The 22,832-nt window shown below is 47.7% G+C and overlaps 1 protein-coding gene across 9 annotated transcripts in view; it reads left to right on the top strand.

Moving 5' to 3' along the window:
• LRRC74A (leucine rich repeat containing 74A) overlaps window positions 1–22,832 on the top strand; it is a 46,849-nt gene that overhangs the window by 1,323 nt on the left and 22,694 nt on the right. For 4 of the 9 annotated variants that reach the window (XM_059373668.1, XM_059373672.1, XM_059373670.1 and 1 more), the window contains exons 2-8: window positions 316–570; window positions 983–1,126; window positions 11,816–12,883; window positions 14,418–14,546; window positions 17,719–17,891; window positions 19,817–20,062; window positions 21,008–21,104. In XM_059373668.1, the coding sequence (XP_059229651.1) occupies window positions 12,847–12,883; window positions 14,418–14,546; window positions 17,719–17,891; window positions 19,817–20,062; window positions 21,008–21,104 (682 nt within the window). In that variant the 5' untranslated portion in view covers window positions 316–570; window positions 983–1,126; window positions 11,816–12,846. Of the gene's footprint in view, window positions 1–315; window positions 571–777; window positions 879–982; window positions 1,127–11,815; window positions 12,884–14,417; window positions 14,547–17,718; window positions 18,152–19,816; window positions 20,063–21,007; window positions 21,105–22,832 lie in introns of those variants that run through there. The other 5 variants (XM_059373669.1, XM_059373674.1, XM_059373667.1 and 2 more) reach the window with 4 other exon arrangements.

The raw sequence follows: 22,832 nt of genomic DNA, 5'->3' as shown, positions 1-22,832 counted from the left end.
TCCACAAGGCAGGCGCTGAGTCTGGGTTGGTTGGTTGGTTGGTTGGTTGGTTTTCATTGAGATATCTCTCTAGTGCCTACAACAGTGCCAGGCACACAGGAGGAACCAAATCTTTGTGGATCAAATAAAGCCCATGTTACTAAATGAAGGTTAGGATTCTGTGGATTCTGTGCTACCCGAAGACCTCTTTGAGTCTCTTTTCCCCCTGTCTCACCCTCAGTCTACCCCAGCCACGCTGGGAAGCAAGGACTGCTTAATACTCCCAAATTCAGTACCTAGTGTCTGAGCTGTGTGATTTCCGATTTGTGGCTGGAGCCTCGGTTGCTCAGGGAAGCCTTCTGGGGAGTCACCAGATCCAGGACCAGCTGGGTACATCATAACACGGAAAGGCTAAATAAAAGGAAGAAGAAGGAGAGAGTCAGTCCGGCTCCAACTAACAGCACTCACCCGTTGCCTGAGATGAAGCAGGGCGCCAAGAGCAGTCTGAAGGTTGGGAAGCCTCGTCGAACCTAGCGCAAAAATGTCAGCTCTGCCTAAGGAGCCCCCAAAAGCCAGATCCACTCTTTTCAGGTGGGTGAAATAAACCTTCCTTGTAACTTCCTTACATTTTGTCCCAATGGTCACCCAGAAGTCCAAGTTCTAAATCAGATCCTAAATCAAGGTACTTACCTAGAGCCTATGTTTATCATTTTGTGAAATGAGGGTTCCCTTATCCCCTTAGAAATGTTTTAAAAATACAAATTCCTAGGCCCTACTCCCAGAATTCTGATTTAACAGGTCTGGAATGCAGCTCTTAACTTGGACGGAGTTATTCTGGTGTACAGTGTAGGAACCTCTGTGGAAAGGACCTGCCCTCAACTGTGCTGTTCAACGCGTGTGTGAGCAAAATGTGTCAGGCCAACCGACGCCATACTCTTTTGGAGAAAAGGAAGGCTTTTCCCCAAGGCCAAGTAAGTGAGACTGCCCTCTCTTTGTTTCCCAGACGTGTTGAAAAGTGTAGGGGGTGTGAGCGTCACAAGGTTTGGAGTTGGACCACCTGAGTTTAGAGCTGGCTCTGCCTACTTCACACCTGTGGAACCTCTCAGGCTACGGAACCTCTTGGAGCCTCAGTTTCCTCCAACCTAGGGTAAGCTCTTAGTGTTTGCTACTTTTTTTTTTTTTTTTTAAATTTAAGCCCAAACCAGCTCTGGCTACTGCTAATGTAGGGTCATCTACAATCCCTGGCAGAAATAAGGGCCTTCCAAACTGTAATGTGAAGCAAGCTCTCCCCGCAGATTCCAAGGAGACTGGGCATGGAGGAGAACCGTCTCGGGATTCCCCAGTCAAAGGAAAAGTATAAAGTACAGTCTGTACCATCTGCAGCCCCCTCATGTCAGAAATATGCCAAGAAGAGAGACCGGATGAGTCCCTCGGTTTATCCCAACTGTGATAACGGTGGAGGCAATGATAAACCACGGGGTCATTGCAAGGATGCAGACCCCATCTAGTAGGGCCAGGGGAAGGTTTTGCAATACTTTGAGGGATACGAAGTGTTCTCTTACAGCGAAATTTCCTGTATACAAGAAACGCAAGCCTTTGCAAGTTCAAACTGTACTCCTGCCCCAGGTATGTGTGGAAGTTCAAGAGGGCTGCCTTTATTCATTTACTGGTACAACAGGCACATCACACAGGCTGCATAATCCTTCCTTTCGGGATTGCAGAAGCTATGGACCAAGGCCTAGAGCCAAGCTGCTCGGGAGAAATGCAATGTGAACCCCATCTGTAATTTAAAATATTTTAGTAGCCTCATAAGCAAAGTGGGGGGGGGGAAGCAAAATTCATTTTAATAATTTTTTATTTATTTAATAATGTTTAATAATGTTTTATTCATTTTAATAATGTTTCATAATGTTTTATTTATTTAAATGCATCGATTCCCCAAAATTGGGATTTCAGCATCATCAATACTTTAAAATGAGATATTTTATGTTCTTTTTTTTTCTTCTTTTTACCAAGTCTTTGAAATCGGTGTGTTTTATGTGGAGCCACATTTCAAGTGCTCAATAGCTACAAGGGGTTAGTAGCTATCTGTTTGGACCTGGGCAGGTCTAGAGGACTCAAATAGCCTCTTAAGATAGGATAGGCTGAAAAGAACTGCTTGCCTTTAACGCTTATGATAGCCTGAGACCCGTACACTCCTCCTAACCGGGCCTCTGTAATCCTAGTGTTTCCCCTGGGATCTCGAGATTGATGGCTAGATATTCCCAGAATGTGCCAAATTGGTCTGAGTTGATGCATTCACATATTTACTGATTCCTGTATTCATGTATTCATCAGACATTTGTCAAGCACTCATCGGTGTTTACCCCAACCTCACCCTGATTTTTCTTGACCTCAGGCCCCCTCCTCCTCTTCCACTGCAGACTCTAACCCTGGCTCAGTTTTTCCTACCTCAAGTCCTCCCCATGCCCAAAGTCAAGGAGCCATCCCAGAGTCTAGAAGCTCACTGGCACCACCTCCTCAGTGGCCTCATTCCCACTTCTGACACCCTTGGAGTATCATGACCAAGTACTGCTCCACCTCTGAAATCATAAGTTCAAACCCCCACCCCAGCGGATTACCTCATGGCTTTCTGCTTCTCCGACTCTCACTTCTGCCTCAGCTGTTAACTCCATCAAACCCTGGCATTCTCTCTTCTGTCTTCATGCTTCCCCTCAGTCATCATCTCTTTTTCTATCCTATATGGAATCTCCATGAACCATCTTTTATCACTGTTCCCAATATCCCACTGTTCTTAAATGACACCTGTTGAGGTCAGTGAAACCATTCTCCTTCCTAGCTCTGACGTTTGGGCTGCTGAGCACTGGAGAATAAAATTACCAACCCCTTGGACTGGAGCTGTTAGTGTTCTGATCTCCAGCCTCACACTTTAAAGCCCCCAACCCTCCCCAGCAATCCTTTGTTCTTAATCAGCTTTCTCTCCCATTTCCTTGATGACCATTCTTTTCTAACTTGTTGCCCTATGATCTCCCTTCTTGTTCTCTAGAGATCATCTCCCTGTCAACTTTAGAGAAAAAAATGGAACCACCAAGTGAAAACGCTCTACTCCTTATTGCCACCCCAGTACACTGGCCGGTATCCATAACCACCTTTCTTCCTTCCTTCCCAACACAGTGGCTGACTACTCCACTATGCTTGGGATCCCTTCTTCCTGCCTCCTCAGAGATTATGCTCCTTCTGCTCACCCCTCTCCTTTTCTTTCCTGACTCCTTCCCATCAGCATTTAAACATGCTTCGGATCTCTCCTATAGGAAACTCTCTCCCAGCCGAAGGCCCCCTCCAGCCACCCTTCCACCTCCCCACATCTCCCTCACAGCCAAGCTTTTTGACTTGTCTTCTCCTGATATCCATACTTCCTTACTTTTCATTCATCTTCATTCCACTGAAATATAGCTTCTGCTCTTATCACTCTACTGAAACTCCCCATCAAAATCCCCAGTGCCTTCCTTGTTGCCAGATGGAATGGGCATCCTCCAGGCTTTATTATTTCTTGAATGTTCTATAATTTTGCGTAACCCCCCCTTTCTTGTAAGATTCTCTTCCCTTGGTTTCTGTGATATTCTTGTTTTCCTTCTAACTCTGTAGACAATGATGGTGTTCCTAAGATTTCATCCTTGGTCTCTTTCCTCTTCTTACTTTAAAGCCCCTCTTTGAGAAAATTTCACCCCTCCAGTTGCTTCACATATCATCCCCCTACTGACAACTCATACATCTATGTTTTTATCCCCTTTCCTGAGCCATAGACTCATAAATCCTTTTGCCTATGGACCTCTTCAATGGATGAGACAAAGGCTCATCAGAGACAAAGACTCAACATGCCCAAAGGTGCATTCAGCACCTTCTGCCACCATCCTCCAAAAAAAACGAAAGCCCCTCTCTCCCCTTAGCTCCTCTGTCCTCTTCATTCTGAATGGCACAATCACTATCAAGTTACCCTGGCCTCTGGCTTTTTCTTCTCCCTTTGACTTTCATCTCTGATCTGTCCCAAGTCCAAGAGATTTGGCCTTCTCTAGATTTATTCAGGGAGTCTACTTCACCGCAGCCACTTTTTTTTTTTTTTTTTTTTTTTTTTTTTGACAGAGCTCACAAGTAGGCAGAAAGGCAGACAGAGAGAAAGGGGGAAGCAGGCTCCCTGCCGAGCAGAGCGCCCAATGCAGGGCTCTCTGCCCAATGTGGGGCTCAATCCCAGGACCCTGAGATCATGACCCAAGCCAAAGGCAGAGACTTTAACCCCCTGAACCACCTCGGTGCCCTCCTGCAGCCACTTCTAACTGGTGTTGATCTTCCTCCTGTCCTCAGTCTGCTTTCCACACTGAACAGAGCAGTATTCTACTCTGTGAATCATGGCCAGTCCCACTGCCGCTTAAAACCTCTCTGCAAACCCCCACCATCTTCATTTTTTTTTTTTAAGATTCTATTTATTTATTTGACAGACAGAGATCACAAGTAGGCAGAGAGACAGGCAGAGATAGAGGGGGAAGCAGGCTCCCTGCTGAGCAGAGAGCCCAATGCAGGACTCGATCCCAGGACCCTGAGACCATGACCTGAGCCGAAGGCAGAGGTTTAACCCACTGAGCCACCCAGGTGCCCCCCCATCTTCAAAATGCAGGCCAAATTCCTTAGCATAGCAGAGAAGGCCCTCTGTTGCTGGCCCCACCCACTTCCCTGTCTCATCCTTCAGCCCTTCCCTTCTATCACCTCCCCCCCCCCCCAGCCACCCTCAAGGTGAGGATCCCACTCCAGCAGGCTGCAGGGACTTTATGGAAATTTTCTTCCCAGCCCCAAATCCCTCTCCTCCTCCCCTGGGTCTGCCCCTCCTTCTGTCTTCACTGCTTACTGCCTAATGGACCTTCAAGTCTCAACTTAGATATTTCTGCCTCAAGGAAGCATTCCCAAATCCCCAGCACCTACCCACACACAAACACACCACGTCCCCCAGTCTGGACCAGAAGCTTCCTCTTATTTGCTTCTCTCACACCCTTGCTCACTCTGGGCCCAACACTGTCACTGTCTCTTTACTCGTCAGTACCCCTCAGTGAACTGTATACTCATGAGCTTTGCCACTCTGTTCCCGTTGCCTAAGCCAGCCTAGGGCATCCAACACATAGAAGGAACAAACACATAAATGAATAAAAAGTCCTTTCTGGAGAGCATCAGTTTCATAAGGAAACTGAGCATAATAAAACCCAAACTTGCAAAAGTGAACACACAAAGGGGCATTTCTTCCTTTATAATTCTGCAAGTGACTTTCTTTCAAAAACCCCCCATATTTGAAATTCCACTAGATTTACAACTATCATTTTATTTTAAAAAGCTCTCACAAAAAATGAGATATGATTACATTTGATAATAATGGCATCTCTTTCTTTCTTTGGTTGTACTTCCTCAACCTTGCCATCTAAAGTGGTTTCTGCCAATTTTCTTGGATTCTTTTCTCTCCATTCTGTCCTTGGAGACCTAGAACCTTCATCTCTTATGCTAATAGAAGACCAAATACACGGGGCACCTGGGTGGCTCAGTGGGTTAAAGCCACTGCCTTCAGCTCAGGTCATGATCCCAGAGTCCTGGGATTGAGTCCTGCATCAGGCTCTCTGCTCAGCAGGGAGCCTACTTCCTCCTCTCTCTCTCTCTGCCTGCTGCTCTGCCTGCTTGTGATCTCTGTTTGTCAAATAAATAAATAAAGTCTTAAAAAAAAAAAAAAAGACCAAATACAATGCAAACTTTTCCCTAAAGGAGCAGTTAGGAAATATTTTTGGCTTTGCAGGCTATGGGTCTTGGTAGCAACTTGACTTTGCCACGTGTCTGCATGAAAGCAACCACAGAAATACCTAAATGACTGATAATGACTGTATTTCAAGAAAACTTTGCTTACAAAGCAAGCAATGGACCAGATTCTGTCCTTAGACTATAGTTTGGCAACTCCTGAAACCTACCTCCTGAGCCCAGACCCTTCTGAGCCATGAATGGAGAACAACCTTGTCATGTTGAAGCACCAGCAAGGGCTCTGCAACCAGACTGACTTCATTTATGTCCCAGCTCTGCCACTTTCTAGCTCTGTGATGTGGGGCCAGTTACTTAGCCTGTCTGTGCTCAGTTTCCTCCTCTGTAAAATGGGAATCAAACATAGTATCTCATAATAGCATAATAATAGATGGTTCAAATGTCAATTCCATTGAACGGTGTCTGCACTTATAACGGTTGTGTAAATGGTACCTTATAGGATCGTTATGGGTCCCTCTGCTGTGTTCCCCACTAGTGGAAGTGTTATAGCAGTGAGACTGACAATAAAAAAGGAAATTTTCATTCTCTTAGTATTGGGCCATACCTTGCCCAGGGTGATATTCTCTTTGACTCATTCAAATCAAAACTGTGCCTCCCCTCCTCCCCTGGGACTGTCTCTTTTGTCCCTGGTTGTGGATTAACTCTTGAGTCAGTTTACCTTCCAACTTTTAAGTGCCTTATGCCTACCTCCCAGCGCCACAGCAGCTCAACACCCAAATTAGTAGTTTAAAAGTACAACATTTTGATTAGGTGGGACATCACACGCTGGGTATATGGTTTCTGAAATGCCAGCCCTACAAATAACCCTGAAGGATACATAGAGTCAACAGACTTTTGACAGTGGTAAAAAGGCAATTCACTGGAGAAAGGACAGTATTTTCACCAAATGATACTGGAATGTTCGAACATCAACACGCACAACGAATCTCCACCCATACCTCACGAAGGTACCTTTTATGCCTCATGCAAAACAGATCCTAGAGAAAGCACTGTAAACAGACAGTGGCGACGGTTATACAACATTGTTAATGTACTTAATGCCACAGACTTGCACATTTTAAAAGGGTTAAAATATAAATTTTTTGTTGGCATATTTTACCACAATAAAAAAAATTTAATGGATTGTAGACCTAAATGTAAAAGCTAAAATCATAAAACTTCTAGGATAGGAAAAAAATCAACACGACCTTGGATTAGGCAGAACGTTTAGATATGATACCAAAAACATGATCTGTAAGAGAAAAAAATGGTAATTTTGATCAATTTTGAAAAATTTTCATTTATGAATTTTGAGGGGCGCCTGGGTGGCTCAGATGCTTAAGCATCTGCCTTTGGCTCAGGTCATGATCTCCGGGTCCTGGGATTGAGCGTTTCATTGGGCTCCTGACTCAGCAAGGAGTCTGCTTCTCTCCCTCTGCCTCTCTCCCCTGCTCATGCTGTCTCTGTGTGTGTCTCTCTCTGTCTCAAATGAATACATTTTAAAAAATTATGAATTTTGAAAAATTATCAAAATTATTCAACTTTATAAAAATTGAAATGCATACTCTGAAAGACACTGTTAAGACTAACAAGCTAGGAGCGCCTGGGTGGTTCAGTTGGATAAGCATCTGCCTTTAGTTCAGGTCATGGTGTCTGAGTCCTGGGATTGAGTCCCACCACACTGGCCCCCTGCTCAGCAGGAAGCCTTCTTCTCCCTCTCCTGCTCCCCATGCTTGTACACTCACTCTCTCTCTCTCTCTTTCTCTTTGTCAAATAAATGAATAAATAATAAAATCTTAAAAAAAAAAAAAAGAATAAGAAGCTAAACCATAGACTGGGAGAAAATATTTGCAAACCACATTTCTGACAAAGGGTTTCTGCCCAGAATATATCAAGAACTCTCAAAACTCAGTAAGAATATAAACCATCCAGCTTAAAATAGGCAAAACATCTGAACAGTAAGAAAGATATATGAATGACCAAAAAGCACATGAAAGGATGCTCAACATTACTAGTCACTAGGAAAATGCAGATTAAAACCACCAGGAAATACCACGACATCAAGAGTTGGCAAGAATGTAGAACAGCTGATGCTACTGTATATTCCTAGGGGGAATTCAAATTAGCAAAGCTCCTTTGCAATTTGGGTGACAACATGGCGGTTTCTCACAAGGCAAAACATGTACGTGCTACATACAGGCAGCAATCCCACTTCAAGTATCTACTCAAGAGAAATCTCTGTTTTCACACAGAAACTGTATAAACCTGATTGTTTATAGCAGCTTTATGCATAATCACCAGAAAGGGAAACTATGAAGATCTAGCAGGTAAGTGGATAGTGTGTGATACATCCTACAATAGAATATTACTCTGAAATATGAAGGAACAAACTACTGCTTCAGGCAATAACATGGATAAATCTTAAATGCATTTTACTAAGTGAAAGGAGCCAGACACCCCCCACCCCCCGCCAAAAACCTACATCTTGTATTATTTCATTTATATGACTCCGGAGAACGTGAAACTCTAAGGATGGAACAGTGATTTCCAACATTGGCTTAGGCTGGGAAGGGGTTAATCATAAAGGGACAGCATGAGAGAAATTTTCAGGTGACGGAACTGTTTGGAGTGGAACCATGGTAGTAAATACATGACTCTCTGCATTTGTCGAGACCTACAAAACTGTGCTGTACAAAGTGAATGTTGCTGTATGTAAATTAAATAAAATCAACCAGGATATGGGGGGTGTGTGAAATGCAGGCAGTTACCAGTGAACAAATGAATCAAATAACCACATTGAAGAGGCTAGGAAGAGTGGACCTAGATAATTTGCCAGGGCGGTGGCACAGGAGGGGGGGGTGCAGTGGGGGGAAGTGTTTTAACTGGATACATAAGGGGACATACACACACACACACACACTATAATTACAAACATTGTGTTCTAGTTGGTAAATTTGTTTCCCCTATTATGGTTTAGCAATTGTGGAATTACTTTATATGTATACTAGAGATGAGCAAAGAAGTAAATACATTGTAGAAAATGAGAGCAGGTTTTCTTGAGGAGAAAGAAATAACAAATATGAAAAGAGGAAAGACAGGTGGTGGTGCTGAATTGGAATCAGGGGTATTGGTGTATTCATGGTTTTGTTTAATATATATACAGATAGACGGGTATGGAAATAAATACAGATGTGTGTTATGTGTGGCTTAGTGTATATGCAGACAGACAGATGTGTATATCCTAGCTCTATCCACCGGGAAGGACTAGAAGCAGTGCCAACCCAACAGTGATGGGCATGCCAGCACTCAGACCTAGGCTTTCACTCTCCTTGGGAAAGTGTTTGATGCCTGTGGCGCCAAAAGGGAAGGAAGGGATCAAACAAATAAAAATAAAAGGCGAGGCACACGTCAATAGGGCACAGCGGTGAACCTGAATGAGCTCCCATAACCAAAGCCGGAACTTGAATAGCAAAATAATGGTAGCACTGTATGAATAAAATAAGCCTCCATGATCCCTGTTAAGATAAACAACTGAATAAACAAACAAATAGGGGAGAGGGACCACTCTCTCCCACAAAAGAATTCCAATCGGCAAACATAGAAGGACTGTGGGAAACAGAAAATCACCATTGAAACATGACAGTAATAAGGGCTGAGGCAAGACCTCAGTAAGATCACGGATGCTATAATTATTGGGCAGAATAAATAAATAAAGGTATTGGGCAAAAAGTTTAAGCAGAAACAGGATATTTGCATAAAACATCTCCAAAATATGTAATAATTACAAAGGGGGAAACAGTAACTTTATAGTAGGTAAATCTGGCAGATACCACCTTGACCAAGACAACAACGTAATACATATTGACATCATGTGTCCCTGATATGTGCTGAGAAGGGCATATCCGCTTTGGTGCCTTTCCTGGTAATCATGAGAAATCACCAGACAAACCCAAACTGAGGGACATTCCACAAAACTTCTGAGCAGGACTCTTTAGAAGTGTCAAGGTCATAAAAGACAGAGACTGAAGAAAGGTCATATTTTGGGAGAGAGAGAGAAAGACATGGTAACAGCACAAAGTAGGGTCCTGAAATGGATCCCAGGACAAAGAACAGGCATTAGTGAAAGGATGGGCAAAACACAAATGTGATCTGTAGTGGAGTTAATAACATTGCACCAATGTTAATTTCTTACTTTTGATAATTTTGCTATGTAGGATGTAAAGACAAGGGGAAGCTGCGTAAAGAGTATACGGGAACCTTATTATTTTGTGACTCCCTACAGTCTTAAATATTTCTTTTTTTTTTTTTTTAAGATTTTATTTATTTATTTGACAGAGAGATCACAAGTAGGGGGGGGGGGGGGGGGGGGGGGGGGAGCAGGCTCCCTGCTGGGCAGAGAGCCCAATGCAGGGCTCAATCCCAGGACCCTGGGATCACGACCTGAGCTGAAGGCAGAGGTTTAACCCACTGAGCCGCCAAGGCGCCCCTTAAATATTTCAGAATTAAAACTTTAATTTAAAAAAATGATACTCTGTGGGGCGGCTCAGTAGGTTAAAGCCTCTGCCTTCAGCTCAGGTCGTGATCCCAGGGTCCTGGGATCGAGCCCCACATCGGGCTCTCTGCTCAGCGGGGTGCCTGCTTCCTCCTCTCTCTCTGCCTGCCTCTCTGCCTACTTGTGATCTCTGTCAAACAAATAAATAAAATCTTAAAAAAAAAAAAAAAAGGATACTCTGGGGCACCTGGGTGGCTCAGTCCATTTAGTGTCTGCCTTCAACTCGGGTCATGATCTCAGGATCCTGGGATGGAGCCCCTCAAGGAGCCCGCTTCTTCCTCTCTCCACCCCCCAACTCATGCTCTCTCTCTTGCTCTCAAATAAATAAGTAAAATCTTTAAAAAAATAAAAAGGATACCCCTCAGTAATAAACTTTTAAAATAACATATGAAAAGAAGTTGCAGATAGATTTTATGATGTTAAAAAGAAAGAAAACTTTTAAAATTATGGTTCTTGAACATTTTTATTTCTCCAGAATACTCTTTCCCCCAAATAAATAATTGCTGTCCACCATCATAAAGAGAAGCTCTGATTAAATCACACTCCTGTTCAAAAATCTTTAGTGGCTTCCTATTGACTTTCCACTGCATTGAATCTATCCCTGAAATTGCTCTGGTATCTGTTGCCTCACTTTTCCCTGCTACTCCCTGCACTCTATACTCCCCCCAAACTCACCTGGGACTCTGCTGCTTCCTTTATTCCGCATTCCTGGAAATGCCTCTGGCCAGGACGCTACTTGCCAAGAGCCCACAAACGCTCCCCAGCCTGAAGAAACCTCACCTTCCCTTGAACTCAGTCTCCCTCATGACCCTAATCAATTTCCAGTAACTGCCTGGTGCCTCTGCCCAGTGGCTATTTAGGATGTTGTCCTCCAAATTTTCTAAGTCTCTCTTTGTGCGTGAGACCACGTGGTACTGTCCAGATAGAGCACCTAGAGTCTAGACCAGGACCAACATACTTTCCAGTCCCCTTTTTTCTCCTTTAAGGATACTTCCGTATCCTCTGCACCAGCATGGGAGTATACCAGATGCCCAAGGAGTCTCCAGGACACATGCTCACCAATTCATCCTAGAAGTCAAGCACTCCCCCTGGTCTGCTTGGTGTTTCTTTCAAGGAAACACATGATATTGGACCACGGAAGAATGGTGTTGCCATGCTGATTTAGGGTGACCCAGATTTGTCTTATGAATGGCAGCGCTGCCAAAAATGTTTGCGTATGACCTTTATACCCTAGGGGTAGCTGTGTCAATTTCTGTCTTGTATGATACTTGCCCTGAAAGGTCCAGTACGTAATGATGTCTATACCCCCTCCCCACAGTGGTTGCCTACCTCAGTGTCTCGTACATAACAGACACTCCATAAATCTTACAGAATGAATCCCTGAAAGGAATGAGTAACATCTCAGATATACATGTTTCTTTTGGTCCAAGATTCTAACTACGGCTTCTCTAAACAAATTCCTAGATTGTCGTCATTCTTCCGAGTGGCAAAGAGGCATTGCCAAAATCCCCCAGCCCTCCAGTCACTGACCTGACCGCTGATGTGCTGAAAGCTTATCAAGAAGGAACAAACACGCCTCCAGATTCTCTTGAGAGTAAACTGCAAGTGACCTTCAACTCCAAGGCATGTGAAAACAGCCCCGCATGTGAGTGATGGTTGAGTGTTTTCAAGTTAGGCAGCCCGGTAATTTGGATTGAACAGTGCTTTGGCTGCAACAAATTGTGGCGATAGAACATATGTTTCCCGGGCTTTGCTTTTGATCTTCTGCTCCAAGGCTGAGGACACTCTCCCGAGGGGGAAAGAAAAAAGGAAAGAGAACTGGGTGGAAGAAAACGGACTTCACCCATCATTGTAATATTTCGTACCTGAAGCACAGCCACCTTGAGAGAAGAACATGGTGGCCGCTCTTCACAGTCACCTGACTAAGGGTCTTGGGCTTGCTCCTGCCCTGGAGGGAAATGCACCACCACGGAGAGGCCCGCCCACAGCACCAGCACACTCACAGCCAAGCCTGGGCTCGGCCCCCGGGGACATATGAGAAAAGAGGGCCTGCCAGAGCCACCAAGAGGGTGGGAGGCCGGCTGCTGTTGCCGGGTCCACCCGTGTGGATCACAATGACTGCATGAGGTCATGGAATGTTGAAGAGGTGAGATGAAAGCGGCTCCTGAGTCACAAAGTCACAGGCGGATGGGCATCCTTTCGACGGGGCTCCCAGGAATCGGGCTGTACCACGTTCCCTGATGTTCCGGGGAAGCAGCGACTTCTCCCAGACAGAGTTGGGGTCCATTCCATGCCTGTCCTGTTCCCACCACAGCCCACTGTCCCCAGGGCTTGCCGGGATGGAAAGATAACTCCAGGCCCCCCTGGGATTTATCCGTGTGAGGGGCAGGGTGCACAGACTTTGAGACAGAAGTGAATGGACGGGTGTGCTTCTTAGGGGAGCAGCAGAGAGGTGGCGAGAAGCTGACAGCAGTCACCAGGAGGGCCCTGGAACCATGGACAATGATGAGCCTCTTGAGCCTGAGACACAAGGTGAACAGGCATCCTACCTCTCACCTCTCGGGCCCTTCTGGGCTGTCTCAGTGTAATACCCAGGGATCACATGGACACCCCCCCCCCTCATGGGGACCTCTCCTCTAGAAGCGGGATGGAGTGTCACAGTGACATGGCTTCAGGGGCTTCTCAAACAGGGAGTGAGAGAGTTGGATGTAGTGATCTGCTGGAATTGGCTTGTCCTAGCTCTGGCTGATTTTCTTTTTCATTTTGTGAAAGAATGAGTAGAATACAAATATGATCTGTAGTGGAGATAATCAGCCATGTTGGGAATATTTACACCACCCAAATTGGCTCATACTACAAATCAGGATTCCTCACCCCTGCCCCGCCTTGAGAGCCAGTTAAACATCTACGAGCATTCTACGCATTGGATGGAATTCTCAAATTGTAGGACTAATGAGGATATTAAGACTCAGAAAGTCATCACTTTTCGATGGCTGAGTTTGGTGGCTAAGCCACTGTATGTCTTCCAGCTGCTGGGCTATGGCTCTGTCCACCCCTTATCATGTAGATCTTGTCTTACCCTCTTGGAAATAAACACTGGAGCTTGGGTTTATGGATAAGGACTAAGAAAACACAGACCTGCATGGACTCATTAGGAACCCACTATCTTAGAACGTAGGGGGTTAAAACTTGGGACCACCGCCACAAATGCTCAGCCCACCCAAAGAGTAGATTGGCCAAGTTCTGATGGGCTCCTGGTGGCCGAGCATGGCTCCCCCAACAGTGCATCCCACAGAGGTGGAATGACTAGCTCTGGACCCTTGTGTGAGGTTTTCAGGAACCCATGCTGATCCCAGATCAGTGGTCCACTGGCAGAAAACCCATGTCCAGCGAGTGTAGGGACTGGTGGGAAGAAAGCAAAAAGGTATAGATACATACTCATCGTAATTAATTTCAACCCCAGCAAGATTTTGCAAGTCCGTCCTTCTTCATGGTCCTAAAATGTTGGATTGGAAGAGAGAGAAGCTAGGTCAAGTTTTTAGGAATCAAGTCATCCTTCTTTCTCCTTGGGACTGTTCCTGTACCCCCTCATTTGACATTTGACCCAAGTCGCCTGCCCTACCCTGCCCCATCCCGGGCCTTCCTCAGCATGGCTTGTGCCCGCCAATGAGGAAGCCTAAGCATCGGCACACATCCTCTCCCGGGAAGAGTGAAGCCGACCCTGAACCCCACCCAACGCAAAGAGAAGGAAAAGAATGAGCAAGGAGCCAGTCTCCAAGACGGGCCCAAAGCAGGGAACCGGGCTGGAGCGGGGCGGGTGTTCAACACAAGACCCTGCGGGCCATCAGGGGGCAGTACTGGGTCCGGGAGGGGCGGCCCGTGGAACGGAGCCCCCTGGCGGGACTGAAGGCACACTGCAGTCCCTCGGCCCCGCGAGCCTGGTGAGGCTGGGGCGTCAGAGGCTGTGGCCAGGACCGGCTGGCAGAGCAAGGGAGCGCAGGCCGGGCTCCACGGGAAAGGCCCACAGCTTTCATTGCCAGCATCCGGAGATGAGTTTTTCTTCCAGATGAACCCGAAACAGAGCCAGCGCCACAGAACAGCGATGAAACCCTTTACTGTGAGGCCGAGGCGTCCGTGGGCGTGGATAAAGACAAGGCCGCCCGGGAGAGCTCAGAAACAGACCTGGACATCGAAGGTGAGAGTGGGCCCTGGGGGCGCGGGGTGGTGGCGCGACCCCTTCCGCAGGAGCTGGAGGCTCTGCTCCCCGGGGTGGGCCATGGCTCTGGCCACCGGGCCGTCCAGCACAAGGAACCCCGGGGCAGCAGCCTGGGGTCCTCCTCGAGGCCGGCCCGGTGCCGCAGCTGTAGCTGCCCTGAGCTCGTGGCCTCCCCGGGGAGCAGAGCGGTCACATCAGCTTGTTGGAAGCCAAACCCAGACACGAATGGGGATTTCTGGCTTTCTCAAGGTTTCCGCATGGGGCATCTTCTGTCATCTTGGCTAGCGTCCCAGGAGTAGTCTTATTACCCGCCTTTTAAAGAGGAGGAAACTGAGGCTTACGGAGATTGTGTGAGTTGCCCAAGGCCACGGAGAGCTGCTGCCATTCACAGATCCCCTGTCTGCCCCACCCTGCGGATCTGCTTTCCTGCTCTGTGTTGTGGGGGGCCGCGGAGTGTCTGGGGTCCACCTTGCCTCCTGGTGGCCTTCCTCTCTACTCATTCAAGGTCTCCGTTCTCCTACCTGAGAGTTCACCCTGGACAGAGCGAGTGTGCCTAGGACGGGGGGCGGACGGGGAAGGAGGGAGCTCTCTGAGCTGCAGCAAGGACTCTGTTACCGCAAACAATGCCTTTACCCTCTCCCTCGCCCTCTCTGTTTCCCCAAGCAGGAAAGTGCCCAGAACCCCTGTAAAACAAGGTGAGCTCCGCGCTCATCCCACTGATGGGCAAGCCTGGGATTTCCAGCCTGAGGCTAGCCCAGTGGCCTTCCTCTCCTGTGCTCTGGCCTCTGGGTCGACAAGTCCGTAAACCTCCCAACCCACGATCAACACACAGCTTCCCCTCCATGCACGCCTCCTTCCTGAGCCCAGCCCCACCCCATGTCTTGTTGTTCTTTTTCTGACTTCTTTCCATGTCAAGATGTACTGATTAACATTTTCCATGCTAATATACTGATGTTTTCAATGTGGAACTTTACCTGGTTGGAGGGGTGGCAGATAGAAACTGGATGTTTTCTCCCATTTTCCTGCTTTCACCCCATTCCTCCCCCTCCCCCAACTCCCCACAAGAGAGAACACTGTTGCAAGCTGCCTCCGAAATACAGTGGTAGTTGGTGCCTGACTGGCTCAGTCGGTTCAGCGTCTGCCTCCGGCTCAGGTCATGATCTCGGGGTCCTGGGATCGAGCCCTGAATTGGGCCCCCCATTCAGCGGGGTGTCTGCTTCTCCCTCTCCCTTGGCTGCTCCCCTAGTTCATGCTCTCTCTTGCTCTGCCTCTCAAATAAATAAATAAAATCTTTTTTAAAAATCAGATGAGGGTTCCTGGGTGGCTCAGTGGGTTAAAGCCTCTGCCTCCGGTTCAGGTCATGATCCCAGGGTCCTGGGATCGAGCCCCGCATCGGGCTCTCTGCTCAGCAGGGTGCCTGCTTCCTCCTCTCTCTCTGCCTGTCTCTCTGCCTACTTGTGATCTCTGTCTGTCAAATAAATAAATAAAATCTTTTTTTAAATAAATAAATAATAAAAAAATTAAAAATCAGATGAAACCCCACCCTAGTGACTACAGCTGGAAAGGGTCAGCAGAATGAAACAGAGCAGAATTAGTGCCAAGGACAAAGGTGGGGCTTACTGACCCTGCCATGGCAAACAGACATCACCAATGGCAACTGTGCTGTGCTGGGACAGAAACCCAGGGCCCAGCTGCTCCAGCTTCTCATGTCCCTGCCTCGGGGACTGAGGTGCTGGGAACAGGGCGGGGAGGGTTTCTGGGCAGGCCTGAGACATGAGCCTGGGTGCAATAGCAAGCTGGCAACGAAGCCACGGAGGAGGGAGAGAAGGCAGGACAAGTTGTCACCTGCCACATGCCATTTGTCCTATGCCACAGTGGTTGTCACTTGGAGGCGATTTTGTACCCCAGGGGACATCTGGCAAACGGGGCCAGGGCGGGGGCGGGGGGATGCTACTGGCGTGTCACTGGCAGAGGCCAGGAATCCTGCTGAATATCCTTCAAGGCACACAACAGCTCCTCGCACCCGAGAAATAGCCGACTCCATTTTCTCGGTAGAGCAGAGAGAGACTCTGCTCTCCAGCCATCCTAAGGAGAAGGCCAGTTAGGGGCTGTGCCTGCAAAGTCAACTTCCTTGTAGGGTTGTCCTTTCACCGACAAAGCTCTCATTGTCTGCCCCAGAAATGTCCAGAGTGCGTTGGACAAAGGCCCTGGCATCCGAAGGAAAAACAGATGCAGGCTGTAGAACCCGGTGGGCCGTGGGAAGCCTTGCCATTGAAGGGGCTCACTTAATAAGGGGACAGCTGGGAGGGCGTATGGAACCCAGGGAGGCCCACTGCCCGTCGACCACAAGCCAGGCAGGTCTAAAGCCCAAGGAACAAAGGCCCGAAGTGGTTGGAATGGAAAGATAAATCGCCGTATTCTGTTAGCTGGTTTTTAGCTCTGATCAGCTCTGTGTGATTCGGGGCTAGAATTTGTCCTTGGTAAAGGAGTCATGACTGTCCTTTTTGGGAGGAAAAATGACATGCAAAGTCTCTGAAAGAGGAAAGCCCCCTCAAATACAAGTTTGTTCGTTTCCAGCTGATTTGGGGTTGGGGGAGGGGTCTCTCCACCTTGCATTGATTGGTCACCTTGAGACGCCCTCTCAGTCCTGCTTGGGGATTTTAAAGTTGGAACCTCTCCTCTTGAAATCGTTAGTAAAGCTTCCCTTGTGGCTCTCATTTCAACCGTGGTCGTGAAACGAAAATGGAATGAAGGCTGCCCGCTTCACAAATGAGCTTCTTTCAGAGCTGTCTCATGGTGGGCAAGGGAGCTGGGCCTTTGTGCATCCTTGATAATCAGTCCCGGATGCGGGCAACCTGGGAAGGTGGGCGTGGGCCACACTTCTTCTCCTAGGAAAGCTTGGGGCCTAGAACCAGGGGCCTTTTCTCTTCCCCAAAGGGACATCCATCTGGGGCTTTCTGAAGTTCAGGTCTCCCTCTCCCACCTCCGGCTGCCTTCACGATTAGAGCCACCCTCCTGCACACACACCCACAGGGACATCCTCAGGCAGAGGGGACACCCGGCAGAAGCACACCTGGCCCCAGGGTTAGAGGGGAATAAGGCCAAAGGAGAAGAGAATCCCCAGTTCATTCATTTGCATCTTTTTGTGTAGATACGGAGAAATCTTTCACCACCGGACAAAGGGAGCTCTACCTGGAGGCCTGCAAACTGATGGGCGTAGTGCCTGTCTCCTACTTTCTCCGGAACATGGAGGAGTCCTACATGAACCTCAACCACCATGGGCTGGGCCCCAACGGTACCAAGGCTATTGCTATAGCCTTGGTGGTGAGCATGACAATGGGGGCATATGGAGACTGGCAGCTGTGGGGTTTGATGGAGTGGGGGGTCCAAGACTCAGAGAGATCCTCCAGGGGACCTTAGATTACAGCTTTATGCCCAACCTACCCCAGACTCTGCTTGACTGCCAGTTAATTTACCTCACAGACATGTGTGCCCCACTAGCTCCTGGGAAGGGGGCTACTAGGGACCGAGGCCTTGGAAGCCTATGAACTTTCTGATTCAGGAAGCAAAGGCAACAGCCCTAGGTAAGTGGCCAGGCTGGGTCTCAATTCCAAAGCTCACCTTTGCTGTAAGTAAGTTCACTACTGAGCTATTGTATTCAGTGTTTGCCTTTTGCAACATTATAATTCTTAAAAGATCACACTGTAGAGTAGATCATGTTTTCCCACAGGAATAATTCTCTCTCTCTCTGTCTCTCTCGGCTCGGCATGAGCAACCAAGGACTTGACCTTGAATTCATCCTGGCTTTATATAATTATAATTGATTGTATACAAACCACCTTGCATCCCAGAAAAACTGAACACGTGATGACTGTAGGTCAGCACAACACTGTTCATTTAAGACGGTAAAGGGAAAGTTTGGTTAAAAAAAAAAAAAAAAAGCACTCACTCATTTTGGGAACTAGAACAGCATTTATGTTTAGCACGTATCCATTAAGAGGCTACATGAAATGTGAGATTGTGCTGCTTTCTGGGGGGAGGGAAGAGAGGAAGAGCAGAGAACGAACAAAACCGTCTCAAAATTTATTGAGTGTTGAAAGACTGATTAATGAGGTGTTAGGAATGCACCATTACCTCATGAGTTTCATGGGGGAAAAAACAGGTAATAATGCAATTCTCTCAGGACATGGGCCACTTATCTCTTAGTAACAACAGTTTCCGTTTGGGGGGAGTCTTCTGTTCTCTGATTCTCTGGGTCACTAATTTGACAGTTAATCACTGTGACATGTCGGCGGACCGAACTGGTATTTTTCTTTCGTACTGTTCAACTTTGCACATGTTGTGTTTTCCTGGCTTAGCTTAAAAGCACCCTGACAGTAGTGGTCGTGTTTCATGGGTCTCGTCCCTCCCTCCCCTGCCCGCCTCTGCGTCCTTGGACTTGGTGGGGTGCAGAGGTGTTCCCTGCTCTCTCATGCTTGTTTCCCCAGCAGTGGGCACAAAAAGTAACCAGTGGCTACTGGCCTGGGTGAGATGAATGTGGATAAGCCTTGGGTTGGGGGCTGTCTGCTGCCCCCCACACCTGCTGCACCGGGACCCCCGAGGTGCGGAAGGGGAAAATAGCCAACAGTGCTGCTTAGAGCGGACCCCTGGCTCTCTTGCTGTGAGTCACTTGCTCTGACCTTGCTGCTTGTGGGCATGCCAACTGGCTTGGATGTAGATATGTAAGACTGAAGTCCAGGTCCTTCCAAGCAGCCCTGGGGCCACGTTCTGACTAAAGAAACGTGCCAGATAAGACAGAGCCTGAGTAAGACCTCTGGAGGAAGCAGGCCCAGTAGACGCCTTCTGTTTCAGTACTGGATTAAATGCATCAGTTTCTCCCTAATCTTAGAGTAGGTCACAGCTTCTCTCCTCCAGGCTAAATAACTACTCTCTGTGTAGCTCACCCCTGTGCCCCGCATTTTTCAGGGACTTCATTGTTTTAATAACCCCTTTCTAAATTCCCCTGCAGAGCTCCCTTTGGTGGAGGTGCCCAGAATAAGCATACTGTCCCAGCACACCTCGGCAGGATGGCTCGTCCCCGGGGCGGCATCCTGCTCCAGTCCGTTCTCCGGAAGTGCTGGCCTGCAACTCTGTGCCCTCTCAAAAGGCTGGGAGCTTAAGGGAGAGGACAAGCTCTGGGCAAGGGCAGGGAACTGATCGGGTCACCGACTCCCTCTGTCTTTCTCCCCCTCCTCTTGTGGCGGCTGAAGTCCAACACGAGTGTGGTCACCCTGGAGCTGGCAGACAACAGTCTCATGGAGGAGGGGCTCCTGAGCCTGGTGGAGATGCTGCAAGAGAATTACTACCTGCAGGAGATGGTACTGTGGCCCTTTTGCCAGCTCCCACCCCCGCACCGGGGCTCTCGACACCACCTAGGATGGGCCAGAGACCCCCGCCCTGGCCCCGGCCAGCCTCCAGCTTTCTGCGATGGGCCTGGAGGCCCCTCTCCTCCAGAGGTGACTTCTCAGAGGAGGGCCGCATGTCAGAGGCTGGCCGGGGGGTTGTGTTCCCCGTGGCCCAAAGAGACCAGTAAGCCCTTCCGCAGAGTCGCTTTAAAGTGAACTTAGAGAAAATAAAGGCACGAAATACTTCCATCAAACACAATGTGTCTGGAGACGGATGATGGCGAGGGTTGCATAAGCATGTGAACATACTTCAGACCACTGCACAGTACCCTTAGGAATAGTCAAGACGGCAAATGTTGTGTTATGTCTAGTTTACCATCATTTCGAAATGGGGGGAAAAAGAGGAGAAGCAATTAAGATCATAAGGGCTGGTTTGTATAAAGGTCCCTCCCACAAGCCCTAAAGGACTGTGCCCATTTGCATCCCTGCATGTTCCCAGCACAGTCAATCGCGTTTCACAAATCAGTGAATGAAATTGACAATGATGATTTACTCTGAAGGAATCTTTCAATTGCTTCATGCCGAACTCTCCTAATAAAGCTATCTTAGGTTTCAAAAAAATGTACAGTAAGTTTATCTAAAGTACTAGGGCTGGGGCACCTGGATGGCTCAGATGTTAGGCATCTGCTTTCGGCTCGGGTTGTGATCCCAGGGTCCTGGGATCGAGCCCCACACTGGGCTCCCTGCTCTACGGAAAGCCTGCTTCTCCCTCTCCCACCCTCCCCTGCTTGTGCTCCCTCTCTCGCTGTGTCTCTCTCTGTCAAACTGAGACCAGCAGGCGGGCCTCCCAGCCAGGCGTTCGGGGAGCTGAATCCTCATTGTCCTCTGCTCCTTTGCTCTCCCCAATCCTTCCTACCCTTTCTCCCCTGGCCCTCTCCCCACCCAGCCCTACTGCCCAGTGCAGGTCTTGAGTAAGCCCCTCCCGGACACCATTTGCTAATGAGGGCCCTGGGGTGGCGTATTCAATACACACACAAGGGTGTTCTTGCTTTTTAGAATGTCTCCGACAATGATCTTGGTTTGAAGGGGGCCAGAATCATCTCGGAATTCCTTCAGAGAAATATCTCTTCGCTCTGGAACCTCCAGCTTTCAGGTGAGCCCATGGAAGACGAGGCAGGAGAGGACAAGGGGATGAAAAGGAGAGAATCCAGGGTCTAACTGGGCCAGACCAGGTTCCAGAACACTGTGTCTGCACCCTGCTAAGGCCTCTGGCCATCCTTTCCCCTCCCCGTGGCCACACTGGCTTCCTGGCTCTCCCAGACAAGGGACTTCCGACTCCCTTGGCAGCATGCCGGCCTTCGCTTGAAAAGTCTCTACCCGAGGTATCTGCATGACTCACTCTGTTGCTTTATTCATGCCTCTGTTCAAACGTCCCCTCATTACAGAGGACTTCCCTGACCTCCCCTCCATCTCCATCGCTGTCCTGTTTCCCTGCTGGGTTTTTCTTAACAGCATTTATTGCTACCTGATCCCCACTGTACACTCAGTTTGTAATTAGTCTGTTATCTGTCTCTCTCACAGAAGAAAAAAAAAAAAAAAACTCATTTGAGAACTCTAACACCCCCAGACTTGTCCTCACTCAGGCTTGTGGTTTGGGTTTATATTATCTTCAGGGTCCTGGAACTTAACCTAAGTGATCCCATGCTGGTAAGGCCCTGGGGCACACAACAGGAGCAAAGAGAACACCCCATTGGAGGAACAATCCCTTGACCAGGCCCCAGGCTGTTTGAGATTCTCACAGATAAAGCTCCACTAAAGATGGGCTCACAGTCCAAAAATGCAAAGCAAGGAAACAAAACACTGAGAACTGTCCAAGTCTAGTAAGTGGCAGCATCAAGATCTTGAGAAAATAGAATTATTAGAAATTGGGGCACCTGGGTGGCTCAGTCGGTTTAACGTCTATCTTCAGCTCAGGTCATGGTCCTGGGGTCCTGGGCTGGATCCCCACATCAGGCTCCCTGCTCGGTGGGGATCCTGCTTCTCCCTCTCCCTCTGCCTCTCCCCCACTCATGTGTGTGTGTGTGTGTGTGTGTGTGTGTGTGTGTGTGTGCGCGCGTGCGTGCGTGCACTCGCGCACTCTCTCTCTCTCTCTGTCTCTAAAATAAATAAATCTTTTAGGGGCACCTGGCTGGTGTAGTCAATAGAGCATGCACCTCTTTATCTCAGGGTAGCTACAGCCCCACATGGGGGTAGAGAGTACTTAAAAAAAAAAAAATCTAAAAAAAAAAGAAGACTATACCAAGTTATAATTCCACCAATGGAATATCTGTTTTCTGGTTATTAGCTAGTTTTTGGTGAATTCCTGGTTATTAGCAAGTTTTTTGTGAATCAGAATAAGTGAGTATATAGATGTTGAAGTCACAGTAGGTGGGTGCAAATCCTGGCTTTGACAGAAGGCAAGTTATCTAGCCCTTCTGTGATTCATTTTTCTCATTTATAAATGAGGAAGAATAATATTACCTACTTCAGACAGTGACTGTTGAGATGAAGTGAATTAAAATTTAGAACACCTAGAACAATAACTAGGACCTAAGAATTCAATAAGAGTTCATCACTGTTACTGTCTTTATTACATTCTCACGTTACTACTGAAATAAAACATCTTTTCCAGATGCTCATTTCCATTTTTATTTTCCTCTATGAAATGTCAAGTGTTCTATGGGATTGTTTGTATTATCGACTGTTAGAAACTATATATTATACATATTCACACTTGAATGTTAGAATGTTACCTATGGCTTTGCTTATGGAGTTTTCTTCCACAGATTTCTTATTAAGTTTGTATTTTTCACTATTGTCAATTCTTTTTTTTAAGTGATTT

The sequence above is a fragment of the Mustela nigripes genome, chromosome 13 (genome assembly GCF_022355385.1).
Source record: "Mustela nigripes isolate SB6536 chromosome 13, MUSNIG.SB6536, whole genome shotgun sequence".
Classification (NCBI taxonomy): Eukaryota; Metazoa; Chordata; class Mammalia; order Carnivora; family Mustelidae; genus Mustela; species Mustela nigripes.
The sequence above is the reverse complement of the archived record's forward strand: the minus strand, read 5'-3'. Positions and strand labels throughout refer to the sequence as shown.